This window comes from Narcine bancroftii, chromosome 3 (assembly GCF_036971445.1).
Source record: "Narcine bancroftii isolate sNarBan1 chromosome 3, sNarBan1.hap1, whole genome shotgun sequence".
Classification (NCBI taxonomy): Eukaryota; Metazoa; Chordata; class Chondrichthyes; order Torpediniformes; family Narcinidae; genus Narcine; species Narcine bancroftii.
Genome location: NC_091471.1, coordinates 82873803 through 82899093, shown reverse-complemented (window position 1 = coordinate 82899093; position 25291 = coordinate 82873803). Strand labels below are relative to the sequence as shown.

Here is a 25291-nt window from a genome sequence, read left to right as displayed (position 1 = left end):
GTTAGACAGCACCAGTGGAAAAAGAAGCAACATATCATTATAGATTCCATGACCCTTCCTCAGAACCTCTTATCAAAATACCTCATGCCCAATTCAAAAGCTTTTTTGTTAAAGAGGTCTATGTATTTTACTAGATTCCACATTCGATGAGGACATTTTGTGTTTGTACCCCATCAGAAGAAAGGTGACCGAGATTTTACCATATTTGCACAAAAGGGAGTGCAAGTTTAGTTTTTTTTTCCATAGAGTTTAATACAGATATACAAGTTGTAAACAATGGTTTTTACACGCACTAAATAGCTCCAGTAGCTGCTTAAAAACTAGTGCATCACATCAGAGTTGTTAAAGTACTGCTCAGGCATTATAAGTAAAATTAAATATTGTTTAAGTAGGAATAATTTTAAAAATATGGATGATTAAAAAATGATTTAAAAAAAATTAATGAACTAATTTATCTCCAAGCACCATCTACACAAGTCAGCAGATTACTCAAAATGTAGAAAGAAAGGATTGTTCAAGCAAATACAGTTGCTCCACAAACCCAGATACAGTAAAATCCCCATTGTCCGGCATTCAATCAACTGTAAGCTCAACCGGTGAACAAAATAAATACATTTTTCAAAAATAAACAAGAACAAGTTTTAAATTGTAAAAGTAAATGTTCTCCAAAGCAACATACTAACGAACCCTTGGAAGCAAACATTCAGCCAGCGGAGTGCACCAGTCATGCCCTGCCCGTTGCAACCGTATGAATAAAATGGTGTTTGAATGGAATCCTGCTGCCCAGGATGAAAGCTGGCTGATGCCGCTCACCACTGGGGTGACTCTCCCAAAGTGTACCCCTCTCCCTGCCTGGTAAGAGTCTTTATAATATATTATTAAGTATATTAGTAAAGTTTTATCTGTAAACTTGGAGGGGGGGGTGTTAATTATGAGAGTGGCAGTGTTAGCGTATAGTTAATGCAACGCTGTTACAGCGCCAGTGTCTGGGGTTCGAATTTAAGTTATGTGAATTACTTGTTTAAAGTGAACTTTACATTATTAAAGACTATATATTGATTTTTTAAAAAATCACTTTATATTTTTCACTATATTCTTAATACAGGTGTGTTAGTTAGGTATTGCAAGAGTGAGTCGCAGTCAACTGGAAAATTCACACTTCCGGCGTCTGCGATCCCCAGAGGTGCCAGATACTGGGGATTTTGCTATATATTTCATATTTCCCCTAAAATATTTCACAACTACATTTTCTTCAGATGACACAATGGCTTCTGTAGCACTGACACTTAATCTGTAAAAAAATAGATCACATTAAAGATTTTGTTTAAAATTCAAAAGGATCTGCACATCAGCTTTTTAAAAAATATATTAAATGCATTGCCTTTTCAAATCAAAATATGGAACAATGGAATATTGAGCAAGAATTCCCCAGTAGAACTCCAATATTTCTTCCTCATGGGCTACTCAAATGCTGAGGACTACAGAAAAAATGAAAGTAAAGTACAACACAAGCATAATGACATTTACTATTTATCTCACCTCAGGTGCCATGAATGCAATTGTTCCCAAGAGTTGTCCTTGAAATTCACCTGCACCAGTGCCCTTTGACGCCAGCCTAGCTGCAGCACCAAAGTCTGCTATTCTTAGTCTTTGCCCTGTGCTGTCAATTAACAGATTGGCACCTAAGAAACCAAATGGTTACAAAGTTAACATAGTAATCATTATCTTAAACACCCAAAGAACGTACAACTAGAACAGAACTGCACAGAGGCAATACTCGTGCCAACCAAAAAGCCAAATTAAATTAATCCCACTGCTTGCACATGCTCCATATTCTTGGATGTTCGTGTGACCATATAAATGCCTCTAACTCATAACATAACATAACATAACAATTACAGCACGGAAACAGGCCATTAGGCCCTTCTAGTCTGCACCGAACCAAACACCCCTTTCTAATCCCACCTCCCTGCACAATGCCCATAACCCTCCATCTTCTTCTCATCCATATACCTGTCCAACCTTTTCTTAAATAATACAATTGACTCCGCCGCCACTATTTCTCCCGGAAGATCATTCCACACAGCTACCACTCTCTGAGTAAAGAAGTTCCCCCTCATGTTACCTCTAAACCTCTGCCCCTTAATTCTTAACTCATGTCCTCTTGTTTTAAACTTTCCTCCTCTTAACAGAAATAGTCTATCCACATCCATTCTGTCTATCCCTTTCATAATCTTAAATACTTCTATCAAATCCTCTCTCAACCTTCTACGCTCCAAAGAATAAAGACCCAATCTGTCCAATCTCTCCCCATACTCCAGATGCTTAAACCCAGGCAACATTCTGGTAAACCTTCTCTGCACTCTCTCCACTCTGTTTATATCCTTCCTATAATTAGGCGACCAGAACTGCACACAGAACTCCAAATTAGGCCGCACCAACGTCTTATACAATCTCAACATCACCTCCCAACTCCTATATTCCATGCAATGATTGATAAAGGCCAGCATACTAAAAGCCTTCTTCACCACCCTAAAACTCAAAATCATATCTGCTTTTACTACCATCTGGCTAGCAGTACATTCCAGGCAACTATACCCTTCTCACCTAAAAGCCATTCCCTCTGGTATAACATTTTAATCCTGGGTAAAATACTATCTACCCTATCTATTCCCTCAGAAATTAAACTTCAAGTCTCCCCTCAGCCTCTGACATTCCAGAGAAAACAATCCACATTTTTCCAACCTGTAAAATAAAACACTCTCTAATCGAGGCATCGTGAAAGTGAAGTGAAACATGATAGACTGTAGATGCTGTGAATGTAGTAAACACGTCGAAATGCTGAAGGAATTCAGCTGATCTTTTCAGCATTTAAAGGAGACAAAGATATTATTGTCGCTGTTTTCGGGCCAGAGCCCTTCAAGAGGAAAAAAAAATCAGAAGAGGGAGAAGCAGAATATATCAGAAAGACTCAGAATTCAAACAATGGGAAAGGAATCCAGATCAACAAAAGGTGTTAATTTAATACAAGGGACTACGTAAGAATTCATTAAGTCTGGGTCAAAGAACATAGGGAAAGGAGAGATGACAGGGGAAAAAGGGGAGGGTCAAACGAAACCCAGAGAAGTCGTTATTAAAGTCATCCAGTTGGAGGATGCCCAGTCAGAAGGTGTTGTTCCTCCATTTTTCGGATGGTCTCAGACTAGCAGTGCATGAGGACCATGGACAAACACGTCAGCAAGGGAATGGGATGGAGAATTGAAATGGGTGGCCCCTGGGAGATCCACGCTATTGTGGCAGACAGGGCCGAAGTGCAGAGGCTGGTGGGGTGGTAGGTGAGGACAAGGGGAATCCTGTCCTTGTTGCGTGTGGGGGGAGAGGGGGTTAGGGTCCTGAACCTGACTGCCTTTTATTTACCATGCATATCCAATCTCTATGCACCTCCATTCCCCATAATGAAGGCCTCAAAGCCCTTTATTTCTTTCTGGACAATGGAACCTCCACCATCACCTTCCTCCGGCTGGCAGAACTTGTCCTCCCCCTCAATTTCTCCTCTGACTCATTCCACTTTCTCCAGATTAAAGGGGTAGCCATTGGTACCTGCCTGGGCCCCAGCTATTGCCTGCCATTTTGTTGGCTACATGGACTACAAGCATGCACAGGCAAGGCCTCTCCACTCTTCCTCCGCTACATTGATGACTACTTTGGAGCTGCCTCAATATACCCAAGATGAGCTTGTTGACTTCATTCACTTTGCTGCCAACTTCCACCCAAACCTCATTCACTTGGTCCATCTCTAGCAACACTCTCCCTTTCCTCGATTGCTCTGTCTCCATCTCAGGCGACAAATTTTTGACAGACATCTATAAACCCACCAACTCCCAAAGCTACCTCAACTACACCTCTTCCCACCTTGTCCCCTGCAAGGGTTCCATTCTATTCTCTCAATTCCTCCATCTCCATCGCATCTGCACCCGGATGAGGACTTCCATGCCAGATAACTTCCATGCCAGATAATCAGAGATTTCCTCCTTCTTCAAACAACTTGGCTTTCCCTCTTCCACCAACTCTGCACTCACCCTCACATCCTCCATTACCTGCACATCTGCCCTGGTCCCCTCTGCAACCACATGAAACAAGGAGAGGATTCCTCTTGTCCTCACCTATCACCCCTCCAGCCTCCATTTCCAACACATCCTCCTCCGCCATTTTCTGCCACCTACTATGTGATCCCACTACTAGACACATATTCCCCTCTCCTCTCTCTACCTTCCACAGGGACCGCTTCCTCTATAACTCCCTTGTTCACTCCTCCCTCCCCACCAATTGTCTCCTTTCGACCTACCCCTGGGACCACAGGAAATGCTCCACTTGCACTCACACTTCCACTCTCAGTAGCATTCGGGGCCCCAAACAGTCCAAATAAAGCAACATTTCACTTGTGAATGTGCAGGGGCTATCTACTGCAGCCGGTGCTCCCACTTTGGCTCTGTCTGCCGCAATGGTGTGGATCTTCCAGTGGTCACCCATTTCAATTCTCCATCCTATTCCCTTGTCAACATGTCTGTCCATGGTCTCATGCAATGCTAGACTGTGACCACCCAAAAATTGGAGGAACAACCCCTCACCTTCTGGCTGGGCATCCTCCAACCAGATGGCATTAATATAGACTTCTCTGGCTGTTGTTAAAACCTACCTCACCCACCCCCTTCTTCCTCCATTGTCCCTCCTTTCCCTGTCTCTTTTCACATAGACATGATAAATTCTCATGTTGTCCTTTATCATATTAAAATTAACACCTTTGGTTGGTCTGGATTCCTCCCCCATTGTTTGAATTCTGGGACTTTCTAATATCTCCGGCTTCTGCCTTATCTAATTTTTCCTTGAAGAAGGGCCCAGGCCTGAAATGTCGGCAATATATCTGTCTCCTGTAGATGATGGAAAGGCTGACTGAGTTTCTCCAGCATTTCAGTGTATTTATTATTGTCATGGTAAACCTCTTCTGCACTCCCTCCAAATCTTTCCTGTAACATAGCAACCAAAACTGCAAGCAATTCTCCAAATGACCAATTTTATTCAGCTATAACACGACTTCCCAATTTTTAAAAAAATAATCAATGACCTTCTCGACCAGGCTATCTACTTTCATGGAGCTATGGACTTAGACCTCAAAGATCTCACTGTTCAACAATGCTTTCAAGGGTCTTGCATTTACTGCACACTTTTCCCTACATTTAACCTTTCAAAATAATTCACCTCACACTTGCTCAGGTCAAATTTCATTTGTCATTTTGCTGTCCAGATCTCCAACTGAACCTACATCCTGCTGTTTCCTTTGACAAACCTCTTCACCATCCATCATATTTGTGTTGCCTCCAAACTTGCTAACTGTCCAAATAATTTACATACAATCACATACAAAGGCCCAAGCATTGATCCATTGAACACTACTGGTCGTAGACCTCTATAGGGAATAGGGTCATCCATGTTCAAGCCAATTTTGAACCCAATCTACCATGTCACCATGTATCCCACATTTCTTAATCATCTAGACCAGCCTACCATGAGGAACCTTGTCAAGTGGTAGACAACATCCAGAATCCTATCCTGAATCATATATGTCACCTTCTCCATAAAACAAATTCAGAAAATATGATCTGCCCTGTACAAAGCCACAGTAGCCATCCCTAATAAACTTATACTTGTCCATATGCACGCAAATCTATTCCCCAAAATTCTCTTCAATAGCTTCCCTCAATTAAGTCTCACCAACCTACAATTTGCTGGTTTATCTGTATCACCTTTCATAAAGTAACATTAACTGATCTCATATCCTTTGGGAACTCACCTGCAGTTATAGGATACAAAGATCTGTCAAGGCCCCAGTTATTACCTCTCTCAACAATGTGTGATCAATCCTAATCAGGGTCTGGGTATTTATCCAACTTAATGAACTTCAATAGTCCCAACACACCACATTTTTGATATCAAACATGTCTAGAATAATAGCATATCTAGTTTGATCTCAGTACCCTCCTTGTCCTTCTCCTTGATGAATACTAAAACCAAGTACTCATTTAGTATCTTGCCTACTTCTTCTAGTTCCAGGCACAAATTTATCTCCTTTGTCCTCAAGTGATCCTCTCATTTCTTGCTATCCTCTTGTATTTAATGTATCCAAAATGCCTTAGGACTTTCCTTTATCTTTCTGATTTCCTGGTCGAATTCTTTCCAGATGCAAATTCTTTTGACTCACACCAAATATCTTTTTAAAATATGCAATATGTATTCCAAAAATTTTCATTACTTTTCAAATACTGAAACATTTTTTAAAAGGAACAAATGTTACTTTATGTGGCTAAAGGGTTGTAAATCAAAAGGTCATAGCAAGATCATGCTCTACTGTGACAGCGCCTCAAAGCATGATTGCTCACAACAGTATCTGCTCTTGTTACATTTACCTTCTGAACCCTTTGTATTTGGCTAAGGATCAAGGAATTCTCACCTTTGATGTCTCTGTGTATAATTTGGTTCTCATGAAGATAGGCCAAGCCTCGCAACAGCTGCTCATTGTAATTAATAATAACTTGTTCCTTGAAAGCACCATATTTGTTCAGCAAGTGGGAAACTGATCCACCTAAAAGATAAAATGCCACGTAAAGAGATTCTGAACATATTGCACGTTTCCAGACTTTGTTAAACAGAAAATGACAAGTTTTGATTTTGCTACGGCTCATCTACTGATTGTTGTTTTTCTTGTAATTCAAATAACAGCACCCCAAAATTTCCTTTAATGGCTGCTGTAGTTTTTTTGGGGATATCCAGAAGTCAAAAAAGGACCTTTACAAAAGCAACTTTCTGTCCGAGGGCAAAATGTTAAATTCATGAGCCAAAATATACAAATTTCAAGTTTTACTTCCAAATGGCAATATACTTGTTTGTTTTTTCTTGAGACATTTTAAGAGAAGTAGAGTCAACAGTCCGTGTCACAAGAATACATGAAATAAGGAGTAGGTCACCGGGCCTCAAGCCTGTGCCAGCATTCAATACGATCATGGATGATGTGCCCCAGGCCTCAACTTCTCTTCTGTGAGTTTACATTGCCCTCAGTTCCCCAATCTTTAAAAAAGACTACCTAGACATTGAATGACCTCTCAAGAACTTGCCCCATGACCCTCCAGCTTGGAGAATTAAGGAGATTCACCATTCTCCGAGAAGAAATTCCTGCACAACTCAGTATCACAGCCCACTGTGGGACCATCTACCCAGAGGAAAGATTTCAAAATCTACCTTGCCAAGCCCTCTAAGGATCTTATACATTTCAGTAAGACAATCTTTCATTCTTTTAAAATGGTAAAGTACTTTTCACCGCCCATGATCATCCCAAGAAATTGGCTAGTATTCTAATAAAGGGTACACAAAAGTGTGGAAGAAACCAGGCAAGCAGGTCATGCAGCATCCACAGGAAGTAAAAGGCAGTATCAAAAGGGTATCAAAATATTGTTCCCAATAAGCTGAATATGACAATTTTCAAGACCAACAAAAACCCAACTGAAAACATGAAATTATTTGAACGTAGATAATGACATTTTAAAAAAATCGTTCCTTACCTGCCATCCACTCAACAAACAGATTATAATTACTCTTCTCACAAGTAGCACCCAACATCCGAATGATATTAGGATGGTTTAGGTGTCCCATCATACGGATTTCTTCCCTTAGAGTCTGCACCACTTCTTCTTGCTCGGTAGAAGTGTTCCTAACATAAGTCACCTGTTTAACAAAGAAGAAAAAATAAGAATACTAAAGTCCCACATGTTACAATACAAAGGCAACAGTTCAAAAACAAAAACTTCACTGGCTTCAAAATTAAACCATCAGATAAATACAGATTATTTTTTCCTTATCAATGTCTAGGCCTTTTCATTATCAATGTCTAGGCCTTTTCATTATCAATGTCTAGGCCTTTTCATTATCAATGTCTAGGCCTTTTCAGTTTTTGAAAATTTTTCAATAACTTCGTATCCTTATCATATCCAAATGCAATGTTTCTTATCAATTATTAATTTCTTGAGGATCTGAGTATCACTGGCAATGCTGACATTTATTGCACACCCATAACTGCCTGAGAAAAATAGTGCACCACCTCCTTGCTGCAATTCTTCTCATGAAGGCACTGACTGTCACATTGTTGTTGGATTAGGAGTTACAGGATTTAGACACAATGACAGGACCGGAGATACCTGCAAGTTGCACACTATCCTGATGTGGTGTTCCCATATTTCTGCTGCTTTGGTGGGAATGACCTTGAGTGTGAAGGGGGCTGAGGCAGAAGCCTAGAAATGCATTTTGCACTCTGCATCAAAGGAGGAAATTATCGTTTAGAGCAGTTGATAGGGGTACTAAGTGTTGTTTTGTCCTGGATGTCATTGAAATTTTGAGTGTCACTGGAGCTGCATTCACCCAGGTAAACATGCTACCTATGTGTGACCTTGATAGTGGAAAGCTTTGAGTGACAAGAGGTAGGTCTCTTGACACATTAGCATCTGACCTGTTCTTGCAGCCATGGTATTGATGGTGGAACGCTCAGATACTAAAGCACGGAAGTCTGCAGACACCATAATTTGAAGTAAAAACACAATGCTGGAGAAACTCAGCAGGTCAGACAGTGTACTTTAATGACATTGAATGTCAAGAGTAGGTTAGATTATTTCCAGTCGGAGATGGTCAACTGCTTGGCATTTTTACAGTACATTACTTGTTACCTATCAATCAGAGGCTGAATGCTGTGGTTTGGCACCTGGCATTATGATGGAAGGATGGTCATTGATGAAGCAGTAAAGTGTTCAGGCCCAAAACAGTGCCCTGATTAAAGCAGCCCTTCACAAAATGAAGGTTGAACACTATGATCCAGCAGGCTGCATGAGGCTCACAGTGTTGCCCTCAAATTGGCCAAAACTAAAGGGGCCTAACTGGCCTTTCAAGAAAAGTGGATCGCAAATGCACCAATCAGCGCTGAGGGGGCTTTGACCACACCCTTCAGCAAGAGAATAAAAGCAGGGCTGTGAGCCCAATAAAGCTCAGTGTTAACTACACTCAACTGGGGTTTTGTTTTTTTTAAAAAAATTTTATTTTTCACACCATAAACCACATTAACCATGATACACACTTTTTCCTTTTCAAACATATACAGGGCCATATTCTCCCCCCCCCTCCTCCCATCCCACCCTCCCTACCTCCCCCCTCCCGTCCATTTAAAGTACAAAATCTAGGATACATTAAACCAGTCAAACAATGTTGTCATTCAATAAAAATAAACAAGAAATTCCACTGAGTCAATTCTTTTCATTTCCTTCTCCTTTCGTTAATTTAGGTAGTGAATGTCCCCGGTAGGTTTTCGCTATTGTATTTCATGTAAGGCTCCCATATTTGTTCAAATATTTCAATATTATTTCTTAAACTATATGTTATTTTTTCTAATGGAATACATTTATTCATTTCTATATACCATTGTTGTATTTTCAAATTATCTTCCAATTTCCAGGTTGACATAATACATTTTTTTGCTATGGCTAGAGCTATCTTAACAAATCTTTTTTTGTGCATCTTTCAAATCAATTCCAAATTCTTTGTTTTCTATGTTACTTAGGAGGAAGATCTCTGGATTCTTTGGTATATTGTTTTCTGTAATTTTATTTAATATCTGGTTTAGATCTTCCCAAAATTTTTCTACTTTCTCACATGTCCAGATTGCATGAATTGTTGTTCCCATTTCTTTTTTACATCGAAAACATCTATCAGATAGTGTTGGGTCCCATTTATTTAACTTTTGAGGTGTAATGTATAGCCTGTGTACCCAGTTATATTGTATCATACGTAACCTCGTATTTATTGTATTTCTCATAACTTCTCCCATGTTTCCTTTTTTATCTTTATATTCAAATCTTGTTCCCATTTTTGTTTAGTTTTACCATTTGTTTCCTCATTCTCCTTTTCTTGCAGTTTAATATACATATTTGTTATAAATCTTTTGATTATCATTGTATCTGTAATCACATATTCAAAGTTACTTCCCTCTGGTAAACTCAGACTGCTTCCTAATTTGTCCTTCAAGTAAGATCTCAATTGGTAATATGCCAGCACTGTATCTTGAGTTATATTGTATTTATCTTTCATTTGTTCAATGGATAATAATCTATTTCCTGAAAAACAATTTTCTATTCTTTTAATCCCTTTTTTCTCCCATTCTCTAAAGGAAAGGTTATCTATTGTAAAAGGGAGTAACTTGTTTTGCGTCAATATTAGTTTTGGTAATTGATAATTTGTTTTATTTCTTTCTACATGAATCTTCTTCCAAATATTGAGTAGATGATGTAATACTGGAGAACTTCTATGTTGTACCTATTTTTCATCCCATTTATATGTGTTCAGGTATCTTTTCCCCTATTTTATCTAATTCTAATCTGGTCCAATCTGGCTTTTCCCTTGTTTGATAAAAATCTGATAGGTATCTTAATTGTGCGGCTCTATAATAATTTTTAAAGTTTGGCAGTTGTAAGCCTCCTTGTTTATACCATTCTGTTAATTTATCTAGTGCTATCCTCCGTTTCCCCCCCTTTCCATAAAAATTCCCTTATTATTTTCTTTAACTCCTTGAAGAATTTCTCAGGTGTATTGGCAATGCCTGAAATAGGTATAATATCCTTGGAAAAATGTTCATTTTAATACAGTTTATCCTTCCTATTAGTGTTAGTGGTAAATCTTTCCAATGCTCTAAATCGTCCTGTAATTTTTTCATTAGTGGATAATAATTGAGTTTATATAGTTGGCCGAGATTTTTATTTATTTGTACACCTAGGTATCTTATTGCTTGCATTTGCCATCTAAATGGTGATTCCTTCTTAAATTTTGAGAAATCCACATTATTCATAGGCATTGCTTCACTTTTATTTACGTTGATCTTGTAACCCGACACTTCTCCATATTCCTTCAATTTCTTATATAATTCTTTTATTGATAGTTCTGGTTCTGTTAAGTATACTATAACATCATCCGCAAATAAACTGATTTTATATTCCTTGTCTTTTATTTTTATCCCTTTTATATTATTTTCTGTTCTTATCAATTCTGCTAGTGGTTCTATAGCTAACACAAACAATAAAGGTGATAGTGGGCATCGCTGCCGTGTTGACCTGCTTAAGTTAAATTGCTTTGATACATATCCATTTACTGTCACTTTCGCCAATGGTCCCTTATATAATGCTTTAATCCAATTAATATACTTCTCTGGTAAACTGAATTTTTGCAATACTTTGAACAAATAATTCCATTCTACTCTGACAAAGGCCTTCTCTGCGTCTAAAGCAACTGCTACTGTTGGCGCTTTACTCCCTTCTACTGCATGAATTAAGTTAATAAATTTACAAATATTGTCTGTTGTGCGTCTTTTTTTAATAAATCCAGTTTGGTCTAGATTTACCATTTTCGGTACATACTCTGCTAATCTGTTTGCTAATAGTTTAGCTATTATCTTATAATCTGTGTTAAGTAAAGATATTGGTCTATATGATGCTGGTGTGAGTGGATCTTTTCCTTGCTTTAGTATTACTGTAATTATTGCTGTTTTACATGAATCTGGTAAGCTTTGTGTTTTATCAATCTGGTTGATTACTTCCAGGAAGGACGGAATTAATAAATCTTTAAATGTTTTATAGAATTCTATTGGGAATCCATCCTCTCCTGGTGTCTTATTATTTGGTAATTTTTTTATTATCTCTTGTATTTCTACTATTCCAAATGGCTCTGTTAATTTATTTTGTTCCTCTATTTGTAGTTTTGGTAGTTCAATTTTAGTTAGAAATTCATCTATTTTCCCTTCTTTCCCTTCGTTTTCAGTTTGGTATAATTGTTCATAGAATTCTCTAAAGTTTTCATTGATCTCTGTTGGATTATATGTGATTTGTTTGTCTTTTTTCCTTGATGCCAATACCATTTTCTTAGCTTGTTCTGTCTTAAGCTGCCATGCTAGAATTTTGTGCGTTTTTTCACCTAGTTCATAATATTTCTGTTTTGTCTTCATTATATTCTTCTCCACCTTATATGTTTGTAGTGTTTCATATTTTATTTTTTTATCTGCCAATTCTCTTCTTTTAGTTGCATCTTCCTTCATTGCTAATTCTTTTTCTATATTTACTATTTCCCTTTCCAACTGCTGTTTCCTGATTATAGTCCTTTTTCATCTTGGTTACATAACTTATTATTTGCCCTCTAATGAATGCTTTCATTGCATCCCATAGTATAAACTTATTTTTCACTGATTTCGTATTTATTTCAAAATACATTTTAATTTGTCTTTCAATAAATTCTCTAAAATCCTGCCTTTTGAGTAACATGGGGTTTAATCTCCATCTATACATTCTTGGAGGGATGTCCTCTAACTTTATTGTCAATATTAAGGGTGAATGGTCCGATAATATTCTAGCTTTATATTCTGTTTTTCTTACTCTATCTTGCATACGAGCTGATAACAAAAATAGGTCTATTCTTGAGTATGTTTTATGTCTAGCCGAGTAATATGAATATTCCTTTTCCTTTGGGTGTTGTTTCGTCCATATATCCAAAAGTTGCATTTCTTCCATCGATTTAATTATAAATTTGGTTACTTTGTTCTTTCTGTTAATTTTTTCCCCAGTTTTGTCCATATTTGAATCCAAATTCAGGTTGAAATCCCCTCCTATTAATATGTTCCCTTGCGTATCTGCTATCTTCAAAAAAATATCTTGCATAAACTTTTGATCTTCTTCGTTAGGTGAATATACATTGAGTAGATTCCAAAACTCCGAATATATCTGACATTTTATCATTACATATCTCCCTGCTGGATCTATTATTTCCTCTTCTATTTTAAATGGCACATTTTTACTAATTAATATAGCTACTCCTCTTGCTTTTGAATTATACGATGCTGCTGTTATGTGTCCTACCCAATCTCTCTAATTTCTTGTGCTCCAATTCAGTTATGTGTGTTTCTTGGACAAATGCTATATCATTTTTTTCTTTTTTCAGTAAATTTAGCAGTTTCTTCCTTTTAATTTGGTTATGTATTCCGTTAATATTTAAAGTCATATAGTTCAGCGTAGCCATTTTATACTTTGTTTATATTCCCTTTCCGTTTCTCCATCATTACCTTTCCTTCTTATCCATTTCTGCTTTCTTGTTTTGAACACTTTATAAGACAACATTTCTAAAACATCAAACATTTTCCCTATTCTACTATTTGAAACTTCTTTAACCCCAATCTCTCCTTCCCCTCCTGAGTTGTACTTTATCCCTTGTCGGACAACCACATCTCCCCTCTCCATTTGGATTTGCGAATTCACTTGCAAACGTCAGCTGATTTTGCAGTGACCGTAACTCCTCCCCACCCAGCCCCCCCAGAAAAGATTTCAATTTTCATATGTAACAAAGGTCACTCTTTTAATTCCCTCCTTATTCCCTCTATTCCATTTCCCTCCCTTATTAATTCTTGTCTATACTCTATATATTTTCCTCTAAATACGGATACATTCATGTATGCACACTATATATATATATATATATATATATATATACACACATATACCCCTTTACACACATACATATAGATCGTGGTTATTTTTACTCTTATTACATGTCTTCATCTCTCTGCTTGTTCTGTAGTTGTTCTGCAAATTTCCATGCTTCCTCTGGATCCGAGAATAGTCTTTTTCCATAAGATCATTTTCGCTGTATTGAACTCCTTCCTCCTCTTCAGGAGTTCAAAACTTATGTGTCTTTTTAGTTCGCAGTCTTTTGTACTCTCGTTACCCGTCTTCATCTCTCAGTCTATTTTGTAATTGTTCTGCAAATTTTCGTGCTTCTTCTGGATCCGAGAATAGTCTGTTTTGCTGTCCTGGAATAAATATTTTCAATACCGCTGGATGCTTTAGTATAAATTTATACCCTTTCTTCCATAAAATCGCCTTTGCTGTATTGAACTCCTTTCTCTTCAGGAGTTAAAAACTTATATCTGGATAAAGATTTTTCGCCCTTTGTACTCCAGTGGTTTGTTGTCCTCTCTTACTTTCTCCATTGTTTTCTCCAGTACCTTTTCTCTTGTAGTATATCTTAGGAATTTTACTAAAATAGATCTTGGCTTTTGTTGTGGTTGTGGTTTAAAGGCTAATGCTCTATGTGCCCTTTCTATTTCCATTTCTTGCTGTAGTTCTGGACATCCTAAGATCCTTCTTCATCTTCCTTAAGACCCACTATCTTTATGTTATTTCTTCTGTTATAATTTTCCATTATATCTATTTTCTGAGCTAACAGCTCTTGTGTCTCTTTAACTTTTTTATTAGATTCCTCTAATTTCTTTTTTAAGTCCTCTACCTCCATTTCTACTGCTGCTTCTCGTTCTTCCACCTTGTCCATTCTTTTTCCTATTTCTGATATGGTCATATCTATTTTATTCACTTTCTCTTCTGTACTGTTTATTCTTCTTCTTAAATCACTAAATTCTTGTGCTTGCCATTCTTTAAATGAATCCATGTATTCTTTAATAAGAGAAAGTATATCCTTTATCTTGCCTTTCCCTTCTTTTTCCATTTCACTGTACTCTTCCTCTTCTTCCTCCTCTGGGTTGGCCACCTGTTGTTTCTTTGTTGTCTTTTTCTTCTCTTCTTTCTTGTTTTCGTTGTCTTCTCTGTTCTCCTCTTGCTGCTGCTGTTCTGCAGCTGTCGTTGCCGGCTGTGGAGATCGACTCCCCAGCTGGTCGCCCCTCCCGTCGGTGTGTTTTTTTGCATGCGCGGTTGCACACTTTTACTCGGCTCAGCGAGCCATTTTTGTAGTCCACTTTCTGCCAACCTGAGGGAGCGGGTTTCTCTTTCCACCGCGGGCCTCTTCGAACAGGTAAGGCCTTCTCCTTCTTCTTCCGTTGTCTTCTCTTCCTCTCTTCTTACCGTTGGTTTCAATTTTTATTTTTTCGTCGCCATCTTCATTCCACTTTTATATTCACTTTACTTTAATTTTTATTTTTGTGCCTTTGTGCTTTCCTTTATTTTTTTCGACTTTTCTGGAGAGGGCTGGAGTTCACCATCCGGCCACTACTCCATCACGTGACTTCCCCCTGCTCCGACAGCTCAGCTCGATCCCGGACCCAGCAAAGCGCACACCCTCCACCTCAACCAGCGATCCGTAGGGGGAGAGGGGGCGGCGAATCCATTCAACTGGGGTTCATGTTGTTTTTTTCTGGGAACAGCATGTTCTTTCTGAGCCAACCTGCATATAGCTATAAACAACCTCTCCTGCGTTGTAGGCTCCATAGAGTCATAGCTTGTAGCAGCTAACTACAACAGCAAAATTCTGGGGCATGGCTGGTCCAACAAATACACACTTCAGATTTGACATCAGATACAACTGTGAGAGATTCCTTTTATCTGCGGGTGTGGCAGAATTACCATTAATTGGTAGTGCAAAAATTAACTGCACGGAAAATAAATAATGAATTCAAACAAACTGGCTGTGTAATTCAGGGAGAGCAAAGAAAAGAAAATCAATAAAGCGCACAAGAAAGAGTCCTTAAATTAGTCCCAGACTGAGTTTGTTGAGGAATCTGATGGTAGAGGGGTAGTACCTGGTGGTGCAAGTCTTGTGGTACCTCTACCTCTTTCCTGATGGCAGCAGCGAGAACAGAGCATGTGCTCGGTGGTGAGGATCTTTGATGATTGCTGCTGCTCATCCTTGTAGATGTACTCAATAGTGGGGAGAGTTTTCCCTGTAATGTCCTGGGCTGTGTCTACTACCTTTTGGAGGGCTTTACACTCGTTGGTGTTCCCATACCAGACAGGAATGCAGCCAGTCAGTCCACTTCCCACCACACACCTGTAGAAATTTGCCAGGGTTTCTGATGTCATGCCAAACTTCCGCAAAGTATCTTCCTTTCCACAAACTACGACTCAAGGCATTGTAAAGTTTTCCCTTCAATTCCGATTGACCTCAGTTTTTCCTGAATTCTTTTTTTTTTTTTTAAAAACTTTATTTATTCGTTCAAAAAACAAATAATATATGACATATACAGCAATTAAACATGAACATGAATGTTTTTTTTCACCTCCAAAAATTCGCTCTATGTTTGGATCAAGGTTGCCAGATTGGATTTGTCTTGTGAAATGGACACAACTGGCCAATTTTCTCAATTGATGGATTGCAGCAGTGTTGCTGGAAGGACAGCTCGCTGTGGAGTGCAGGTCTTCTGAGATGCAGTCTGCTCCCACCATTTTTTCTGCATTGAATGCTCTTTGACTCTTCTGATATTGCATGGAGTCAACTGAATTGTTGAAGAGTAGCTTCCGTTATTGTGGGAATCAATTTAGGATTTCAGGTTGAGCATGGTTTTGAATGCTCCAGTCTGGTCTTCAGCACTCACTCGCCAGGACCCACCAAAATTGAGGATGAAGTCACTCATGGTCACATTAGCTGTTTAAGCTCCCACTACCATTCAAATTAGATCAGTTAAACTGCAGCTTCAATCTAATTAACTGGCTGCGAGATTGCAGAATCCTCAATTGTGAGTTCATTTGGCTACCACCTCATTTTGGGAATGCCTAGCCTGCCCTTGTGCACTGAATCATGATCGACCTCCTGGGCTTGCTGGTATTGATAGAACAAGAGAATACACCCTATTGAGAAAGAAAAATAGAGGAGACAACCCTACAGGATGGGGACCTCCGCAGCAGAACAGAGAGGGCCTCAGTACCTGAGGAACCCACATGGGCTGATGGCAGGAACTTCCAAAGGGTGCTGAAGGCTTCCTGATCATGTTGGAAATTTAGATCTGAATCTCAGGTTGCTGATTGCAGGGTTGCTAGATTTGGCTCCTTTGGTGTTTTCTTGAATCATTTGGTGGCAGGTTGATGGCAGTTTTAGAAATTTTTAGGTTTTTTGGTTCTGTTGGCTTTTTTTTTATATAAACAACTTTAATTTTTTTTAAAATCTGGCAACCCCGGCTGATGGATCAAAAGGGAGTCTGTGTGGCTGCAGAGGCACTGGAGGCTTATCCACAGACATTCAATTACTCTGAAGGGATTCCTTTTTATCTTTCTCTTATACAGTAAGGGGTGCTGAGTGACACTAATGGAAGCTCTTTGTTTGCCTTGCGGCAGGCAAAAGGCAATATCGCAATATTACATGTTCTGTACTGTTACATGACAATAAAGGAACTTTGAATCTTGGGATGGTTGTGGATGGGGACAGAATAACAGGAGTTGCTAATAATGTTACTAAAAATCCATCTGATGCCCTTCAGCGAAGGAAATCTGTCAACTTTAGTGATTGACCTTTGACTCATAGTTCTAGATTCTTAAGAAGTGGTGACATTGCCAGTGACATCCATACTGGAAATGCACTTGCAACCTGCTGTAGTCCATTAAACTTTCAAATTCATGTATGTTAAATTTTTCCACATTATTTTTATTTTAAATGATTAAAATAAAAACCAATAAATAGCACATGCAAGGAGAATACAGAAATAGATATTTAAATAAAGAGAAATAATTTTTTTTAAAAATCTGCACATATTCATCTAAATTTTCTAAAAATTACCTGTTTCACAGCCATTAATGTCCCTGTTCCCACATCTTGTGCCTGGTAACATGAAGAAAAAGCCCCTAGTCCAATCTGTTGACCTTTGAACCATTCTGCACTCTCTCTGTAAGCAAGTTTGGCTTTGGTATGTCCAGGTAAGGTTTCTGGTGTCTGCAAATTAAATGATAAATAGTTCATTATGAAACATGATTAGTTTACCATTTAAATATCCCATTACAAAATTACTGCTTCATAATAATGTAGGAAAGCAAAGTACATTAAACTCAGCATTATTTTTATTTGAGAACGAAATATTTATGTGGCAAGATTTCCAATAACTAAGAACAGTTTAGCAGTTAGATTTCGTTGAAAATTCTACACAATCAAATTGTCTTAAGATTTGACAGAATTCTACCACTTATCAGTATATAAATTAGTACCCAATTCATCAAAAATTACCTATGGTACTTGTTACTCCAGTGATGGCATTAGCAAGTTGTTTTTTTTAAAAAAAAACTATGCTTCACAAAACTTTCATATAGTTGCTAGTTTTTAATAGATGCACATTCACAAAAGCATCCATTAAATTACTAAATGGCACTTGATCTTTTTTCCTTACGTCAACAAATGCATTTTATTTCTCATCGTTCCAGAACATGAGAAATAAAATGCATTTGTTGACGTAAGGAAAAAAGATCAAGTGCCATTTAGTAATTTAATGGATGCTTTTGTGAATGTGCATCTATTAAAAACTAGCAACTATATGAAAGTTTTGTGAAGCATACGAGGCTACGTATGATACAATATAATTGGTTACACAGACTATACATTACACCGCAAAAGTTAAATAAATGGGACCCAACAGTATCTGATAGATGTTTTCGATGTAAAAAAGAAATGGGAACAACAATTCATGCAATCTGGACATGTGAGAGAGTAGAAAAATTTTGGGATGACCTCAATCAGATATTAAATAAAATAACAGAAAACAATATACCAAAGAATCCAGAGATCTTTCTCCTAAGTAACATAAAAAACAAAGAATTTGGAATTGATTTGGAGGATGCACAAAAAAGATTTGTTAAGATAGCCCTAGCCGTGGCAAAAAAATGTATTATGTCAACCTGGAAATTGGAAGATAATTTGAAAATACAACAATGGTATATAGAAATGAATAAATGTATTCCATTAGAAAAAATAACATATAGTTTAAGAAATAATATTGAAATATTCGAACAAGTATGGGAGCCTTACATTAAATACAATAGCGAAAACCTACCAGGGACAAACATTACCTAAGTTGATGGAAGGAGAAGAAAAGAAAAGAATGGACTCAGTAGAATTTCTGGTGTATTTTTGTTGAATGACAACATTGTCTGACTGGTTTAATGCAACCTAGATTGTATACCTAAAATGGATGAGAGGGGGGGGTGGCTTGGGAGGGGGGGGGGGGGGCGGGAGAAAAAGTCACTGAAAAAGAAAAAGTGTATATCATGGCTAATGTGATTTATGGTGTGAAAAATAAAAAATTTAAAAAAAACAAAAAAAACAAATGCATTTTAAATTTTTTTAAGCTTAAACAAAATATATTCAAACATATTTGTTATTAATGCAATTGAATGTATTTGGAAGAGAGGAGAAGGGAAAAGAGACAGAAGAAGGCATCTTTCGATAAAACTGGTTAGACCACATTTGGAGTATTGGATTCCATTCTAGTCACCTCATTACAAGGATGTAGATGCTTTGGAGAGTATGCAGAGGAGATTTACCAGGATGTTGCCTGGATAGGAGTACATGTCACATGAAGCAAGGTTGACATAGCTAAGGGTTTCTCTTTGGACTGATGAAGGGTGAAAGTTTACTTAAATAGAGGTACAAAATATTATAAGGGGCTTAAATAGGTTGGACGGCCAGTACCTGTTTCCAGGGACAACAACAAATACTAGAGGACATCTGTACAAGGTGAGTGGAGGAAAGTTTTGGGGAGATGATAGAGGCAAGTTGTTTTTTTTAAATAAACTCAAGAATGGTGGGTGCATAGAATAAATTGCTGGGGGTGGTGGTGGAGGCTGGTACAATTGGAACATTCAAAAGATTTTTAGATAGGTGGATGGATAAAATAAAAAAAAAAGGTTTATGGGTGTGAGGAAATATTAGATTGTTGTGGAGTGGATTTCCATCCTTAGGTAAGCAAAACATCGTGGACTGAAGGACCTATGTTTTCCAAACCTGTAGAGCTTAAAAAAAAAGCTAAATTTGTAATGTAAGTGAAATCAGCTATTGCCAAACATTTCCTCAATTCTCCTTCGGGGTTCCACATAATTAGACTTCTCTACTAAATATGAGTAAATCATAATTATTTTGCCATATTCAAAGGAATTTTAACAATTTTACTGCATTGAAAAGGATGCATTGCAATCTTTTCAAGACCATAATGAATACATGCATGTGCAGTTCCCCAAAAAATAAAAGAGAAGCTAGGAATGAAATAAGGTTTTAGAGAAGATAAACATCTAGAACACTTACATCCAACTGAATGAGAATGACATCCTCTCCATTCTCAACTTGCAACTGTGGAATAGCAGGAAGTGCATCCTGGGACGCTGACATCGCTAAAGCAACAGCTAACGCTGCCTCCTCCTCTGCTTCCATCTTTTCTTTGCATTTTTGATTCTGGTTAACATCGTCATTGTAGGTGCAGTCATTATCTGCCCTCTCAGGAGAGAGCACAGCAACTTCAGATTGAAATGTAACAGTACTATCACATGCAGGCATTGATGCCTCAAGCAAGTCTTCCAGACTGGAATTTAGTTCTGCTGAAGTATCAAGGCGAAAATTATCTTCCACTGGAGTGAAAACAGTTTCCTCACTTGGAATAATTGGATTACTACAGGAGTGGCCACTCAGAGTCAGATCTTTTAATTCAAGCATCATACTGCTTCTACTCAAGTCACTTGGTGATTTCCCTGTTTCATTCTGGCAAGGTCGAGATGGTTTTGGTCTGTGAATCTGACTGGATGCAGGGGGTTGTGCCTGGGTAAAAACTGGAGACAGCTTTTCAGTCTCTTTAGCTCCAGTAATATCCTTAGAACAATTGTTCTGAATCTGAAGAAAAAATTTACGCTGTGTTTTTGGGGAAGATGACGTAAGTTTGCATGGAACAAAACCCTGAGGTCTCAATTTGGAACCTTCAATAGCTGATTGTCCAACTAAAGGATTTGAAGATGATGGCAGAAAGGATGGGAAGGAAGATTGGGAATGATTTAATTGAGTCATTGACGAATTGCTACATTGATTCAGTGGCCTGGGACATGCTTGAATGGCTGTCTTTGGTTGTTCACAGGACACCAAGTTCGATGGCAGTCTTATAGTAGGAGTATTCCCTGATCTCTCTCCAACTTCATCTGATTTAACACCAGATTTAATATCATGATCAGGACTTGACATATTTTTAAGTATCCTTCCAGATAACTGCACTGTATTGACTGGGGAATTGTTTTCCGTAGCATATGGCGAGTTGTGCGGAGCAGAGGGTTCTACAAAGCCATCATGTCTCCCTTCCACATTTTCTAGGTACTCTATACCTAACTGAATGGCATCAAGAATGTCCATCTCCTCTGCAATAGCCATCAAGCGCCGCCTCATACGCGTGTAATGAGTTGAGCTGGTTACACTTAACATGTGTATCAGTTTCACGAAAACATGAGGCACTCTTGCAACCATTCGTGCAGCACTAAGAAAGACTCTCCGTGACATTTTCCCAACCATTGAATGAGAATTGTCAATTGACTGCAGTGCAAAGTTTAAAAGTGACAGTAGCTTCTTGTATCTGGGGGAAAAATAAGAGAATGTAGCAGGAATTGCTTTCTAACCAACTCGATAAACAAAATGCAGAGATGACACATACAGCCAATGAATTTTCAATACATCCATTCTACACACTGTCAATGGCTCAGGAAACTCTTTACATATTACACCCAAATGTAATAGATAACAAAGCAACTCAACTATACTTGAGTCTTATCATAGATGCCTTTAAAATATTTCACTCCACCATTTAATAGAAAATAATTCAGTATGTTTGGGCTCCTAACAAGCATATTAATGTTAAGTCTCTACAGTATGCAAAATATGTCTCCCACAAATCAGCTATTTGTAAAAATGAAAATCTTCACTCATTTTCAACTTTACAAATTTTATTATAGCACCCCAATTGCACTTTGGATCATAATGGCCCCTAACTGCAATAGGCTATTAGTTTGGGTACAAGAAGCTTCAACTGTTCATCCTCCCTTCTCCATCCAGTTTCTGAAGGAGCCATTTTGGGCCTAATTGTGGCATTGTTCATGTAGTCAAGTTTCCTTGAAGCCCAGGTGCATGAGATTGTTGGTTGATGTTATGAAACTTGGCTCATTAATTTAACTTGGCCCATTCCCTGTTCATATTAACTTCATTTCATATCTTACCAATCCACTACTGAGGTAACCTCTGCCCATCTTTTCACTAATACCACCCCATCACTACATTTATATTCCCTATTCACCCTGTCAAATCTGACTCTCACCTCCCCCCCATCCCAATAACTTTATGGCTCCTAACCTTCGCTATAATCTATTACTCCACATTGCAGGCTCTATAACCTTCAAAGATCAGTTTAGAAGTAACTGATTTTCTAAAAATTTCCTCCACCCTATGCTTTATATGTCAGATAATGGGTTTCTGCAATGTTGTGAGTGAAAATAATGCTTCAAAATTAAAAAGAAAAGTTCACGGATGACATTTGGAGGACATTTACAGAACTGTCAGGAAACAGCACTCCAAAAAGGCACTCTATTGCAGTTCCTATTTTTCTCTACATAAAATAACAGGCCTGATTAAAGCAACACAAAGATCCTTTTTGTTTGGTTGAAATTCATACTGAAAGCTTTAACTGGGTCTTTACATGGCACTCACAAATATTTAATCAATTTTGACGATCTGATCAAATTAAAGTTTATAATGTATGCTAAATAAAAGCTACCATATTCTAGCAACATTTTATAATTAAAAAATTTAAACTACTGGACTTACTTCTGCTCATGTAAATTCATTTGATAGCATTAAAGCTCAACATCTATTGTTTCAAATGTATGGTACAGAAAGTACTATGCTGCCATTAAAGAAATCAAAGAGAGATAACTATTACCTTTCTAGTACAAGTTCTGTTTGAGCAACTGGACCTTCACTACCAGAAATAATGTGAGGATAGAATTCTCCTGGGAATTCCAGTAAAAGTCGATCAATAAGACACAGACGACCAAGCAAAGCCTGCCAATTTGTGGACTCTGTAGAGGTCCCCAGGATACAGTTTAAGACATAGTCAACTCCTCCAACTCCAATAGACCCTATGAAAAGAAGGATATGAGATCAGTTACCTTTAGAGGGCAATTTCAAAACCAGGTAAATTAGCATATTTAGATCAAAAGGACATTGGATTTAATAGCCATGATTGGGAGATAATATATAAAAAAATCCACACATATAAATACTCCACGATATTTTCCCCCAACAGCTCATACTTGATCAGAAACTCCAATCCTGATCTATTTTATTTTTTTTTTAAAGATCTGAGGAACTATTTTTTTTAATGGTAAACTGCAGTTTGATGTTAGAATCATAAAAGTACAATTCCTTCCACAAAGTTTGGAAAAATTATATAATATTTGCAATTTCTTTTTAATATTCATAGTTGTAAACTTGTAAATCCCAATCTTAAATGATTTTTTTAAAACAATGATTATTATCAATTTTAAATTAAGTACTGTAATATCTAACTCCAGTAGATGACTACTATATGAAATAAAATTACAAGAACATCCATTCCTAACTTTAATGCAGTTATTCCCCAGTGTTATTTTTGTATTCATATGGCTTGCCTTTCAACAAGTGATTAACCGACATCTCTCTATTAGCAATGCAGTGTGTAGGGAAGAATGAAGGTACATCAAGGTACAGCACTCATTAAAAAGGTTGTAACAGCAAATATTTCTTGCCTGATTTAAGAATTTCCCTGCCCACAGCAAGCTCTCCTGACTGGCCTTTGCACAATTCCAGCAGTGTAGAAACAGAAAGTTGACTTGTACGACTAGAAATAAAATGCAAAATATAATGTAGTCTTGCACATGCTGCTGCTTTCTAACCCAACTTATATTTTCTAAATTTATATAGTTATCATTTATAGGCTCAAATAAATAAAAATGAGCTTTGAATACTTGAAAAATGACTGCCAAAATGATTTATCTGTTTAGGTAATTGAAATATTGCAGTATTAGATGCCAGAAGCAACATACTCCTGGCTCTTAGGGGCAGACCAATGTGACTGACTAAATTGTAAGGGTTATAGTCCTCATATACCTCCATCTTGGCACCAAGACATTGTTGTTCAAGAAATTAATTTGCAACAGGATAAGATGTCTAAATGGTAACAATATTAGTCATCAAGATACATTTCAAAGTAACTAGATTTATGACAAACTATATTACACTATAATCACTGCAGAAAACTAATCAGCCATGATCTAAAATGGCGGTGCTGGCCCGACGGGCCAAATGGCCTACTCCAGCTCCTATTGTCTATTGGGAAGGGAGAAAGGGGGGGTGGGGGAAATTAATGGTGGTAACCAAAGGACATTTATGATCATTAAGGGAGTTAGAAAGGAAACAACCATTCCACCTGCCCTCCCTTCCACCACACCCCTCCTCCCCACACCCAAGGAGAGAAGACAAGCCGACTGTCCAATTTAACGGAAGCAAATGTAAAGGTAGCTTCCAAATGGTGAAATTCTACCTTCACAATTCAGTTACCTGTTAGCATCTGCACATTTGACCAATATGGTTTCAACCACTGGCCTAAGAAGTCGTTGAAGTCGTATCTTTTCTGCTACTGCATGACAAGGTGTGTACACCAACATGGCTCGTAAGGTTTTCTGGAAAGAAATGTAAAACAACAGATTAATTTATCAAGCTGCTTCAATAGTCAGAAAAGTGGACAAGTATCAAGATCTGTGCTGTAAAAATATTTTTGGAGAGAACTTTAAAAAGGTTTATCATGCAACTAGGGAAACTCAAGCAATTTAGCCTATTAATCTCAGCAGTAAGGAACAAGTGGAAATTAATGTGCAATCTATCACGTTTATACACTGTGTTGACCAACTTCTCCAATGACTTTCCATCATTCAGAAGGGTGAAACAACACTCAATTGCCTCTATTTTTAGTAATCCTAGTTGACACATTCTCTTGGTATAATTATCTCCTATGCGAACAGTTTAGTTCTGGTGACTCATGGATTAATACTTGGTCCTTTCCCTGCTCTCATCCAAGATCCGTCTCTGTGCAAGATCATCCAAAAATAGAGCATCAATGTGCACACCCTTTCTTATGACCTTGAGAGCTCTGTGACCATCTGTTTTGATCCCACAATGTTTGTCTGATGAAGGATATGGGGGGGGGGGGGGGGGGGAATGAAAAATGGTGGCACTGTTGGAGCTGCTGCAACAGCAGCACTGCCGCTGGTACGGACCCACAGAAAGGGAGGAGGCACTGTGCTCATCCACAGGGTTCTATCACCCAGTCCAACTGGCTGAAGGGGCACCAGGTATCAGAACCAGGATGCAAGAGGTTGTCGAGGGCACTGAAGGATTCCTGATCATGTCA

At 37.9% G+C, this 25291-nt stretch overlaps 1 protein-coding gene across 3 annotated transcripts in view; it reads right to left on the bottom strand.

Annotated features, from left to right (window-relative positions):
- Positions 1-25291, bottom strand: part of map3k1 (mitogen-activated protein kinase kinase kinase 1, E3 ubiquitin protein ligase) — a 125594-nt gene that overhangs the window by 7127 nt on the left and 93176 nt on the right. For all 3 annotated transcript variants that reach the window (XM_069924417.1, XM_069924416.1, XM_069924418.1), the window contains 8 exons: positions 24442-24563; positions 23631-23722; positions 22784-22982; positions 20125-21427; positions 17617-17769; positions 7611-7773; positions 6506-6637; positions 1540-1682 (listed from right to left, as the gene is read on the bottom strand). In XM_069924417.1, the coding sequence (XP_069780518.1) occupies positions 1540-1682; positions 6506-6637; positions 7611-7773; positions 17617-17769; positions 20125-21427; positions 22784-22982; positions 23631-23722; positions 24442-24563 (2307 nt within the window). The remainder of the gene's footprint in view (positions 1-1539; positions 1683-6505; positions 6638-7610; positions 7774-17616; positions 17770-20124; positions 21428-22783; positions 22983-23630; positions 23723-24441; positions 24564-25291) is intronic.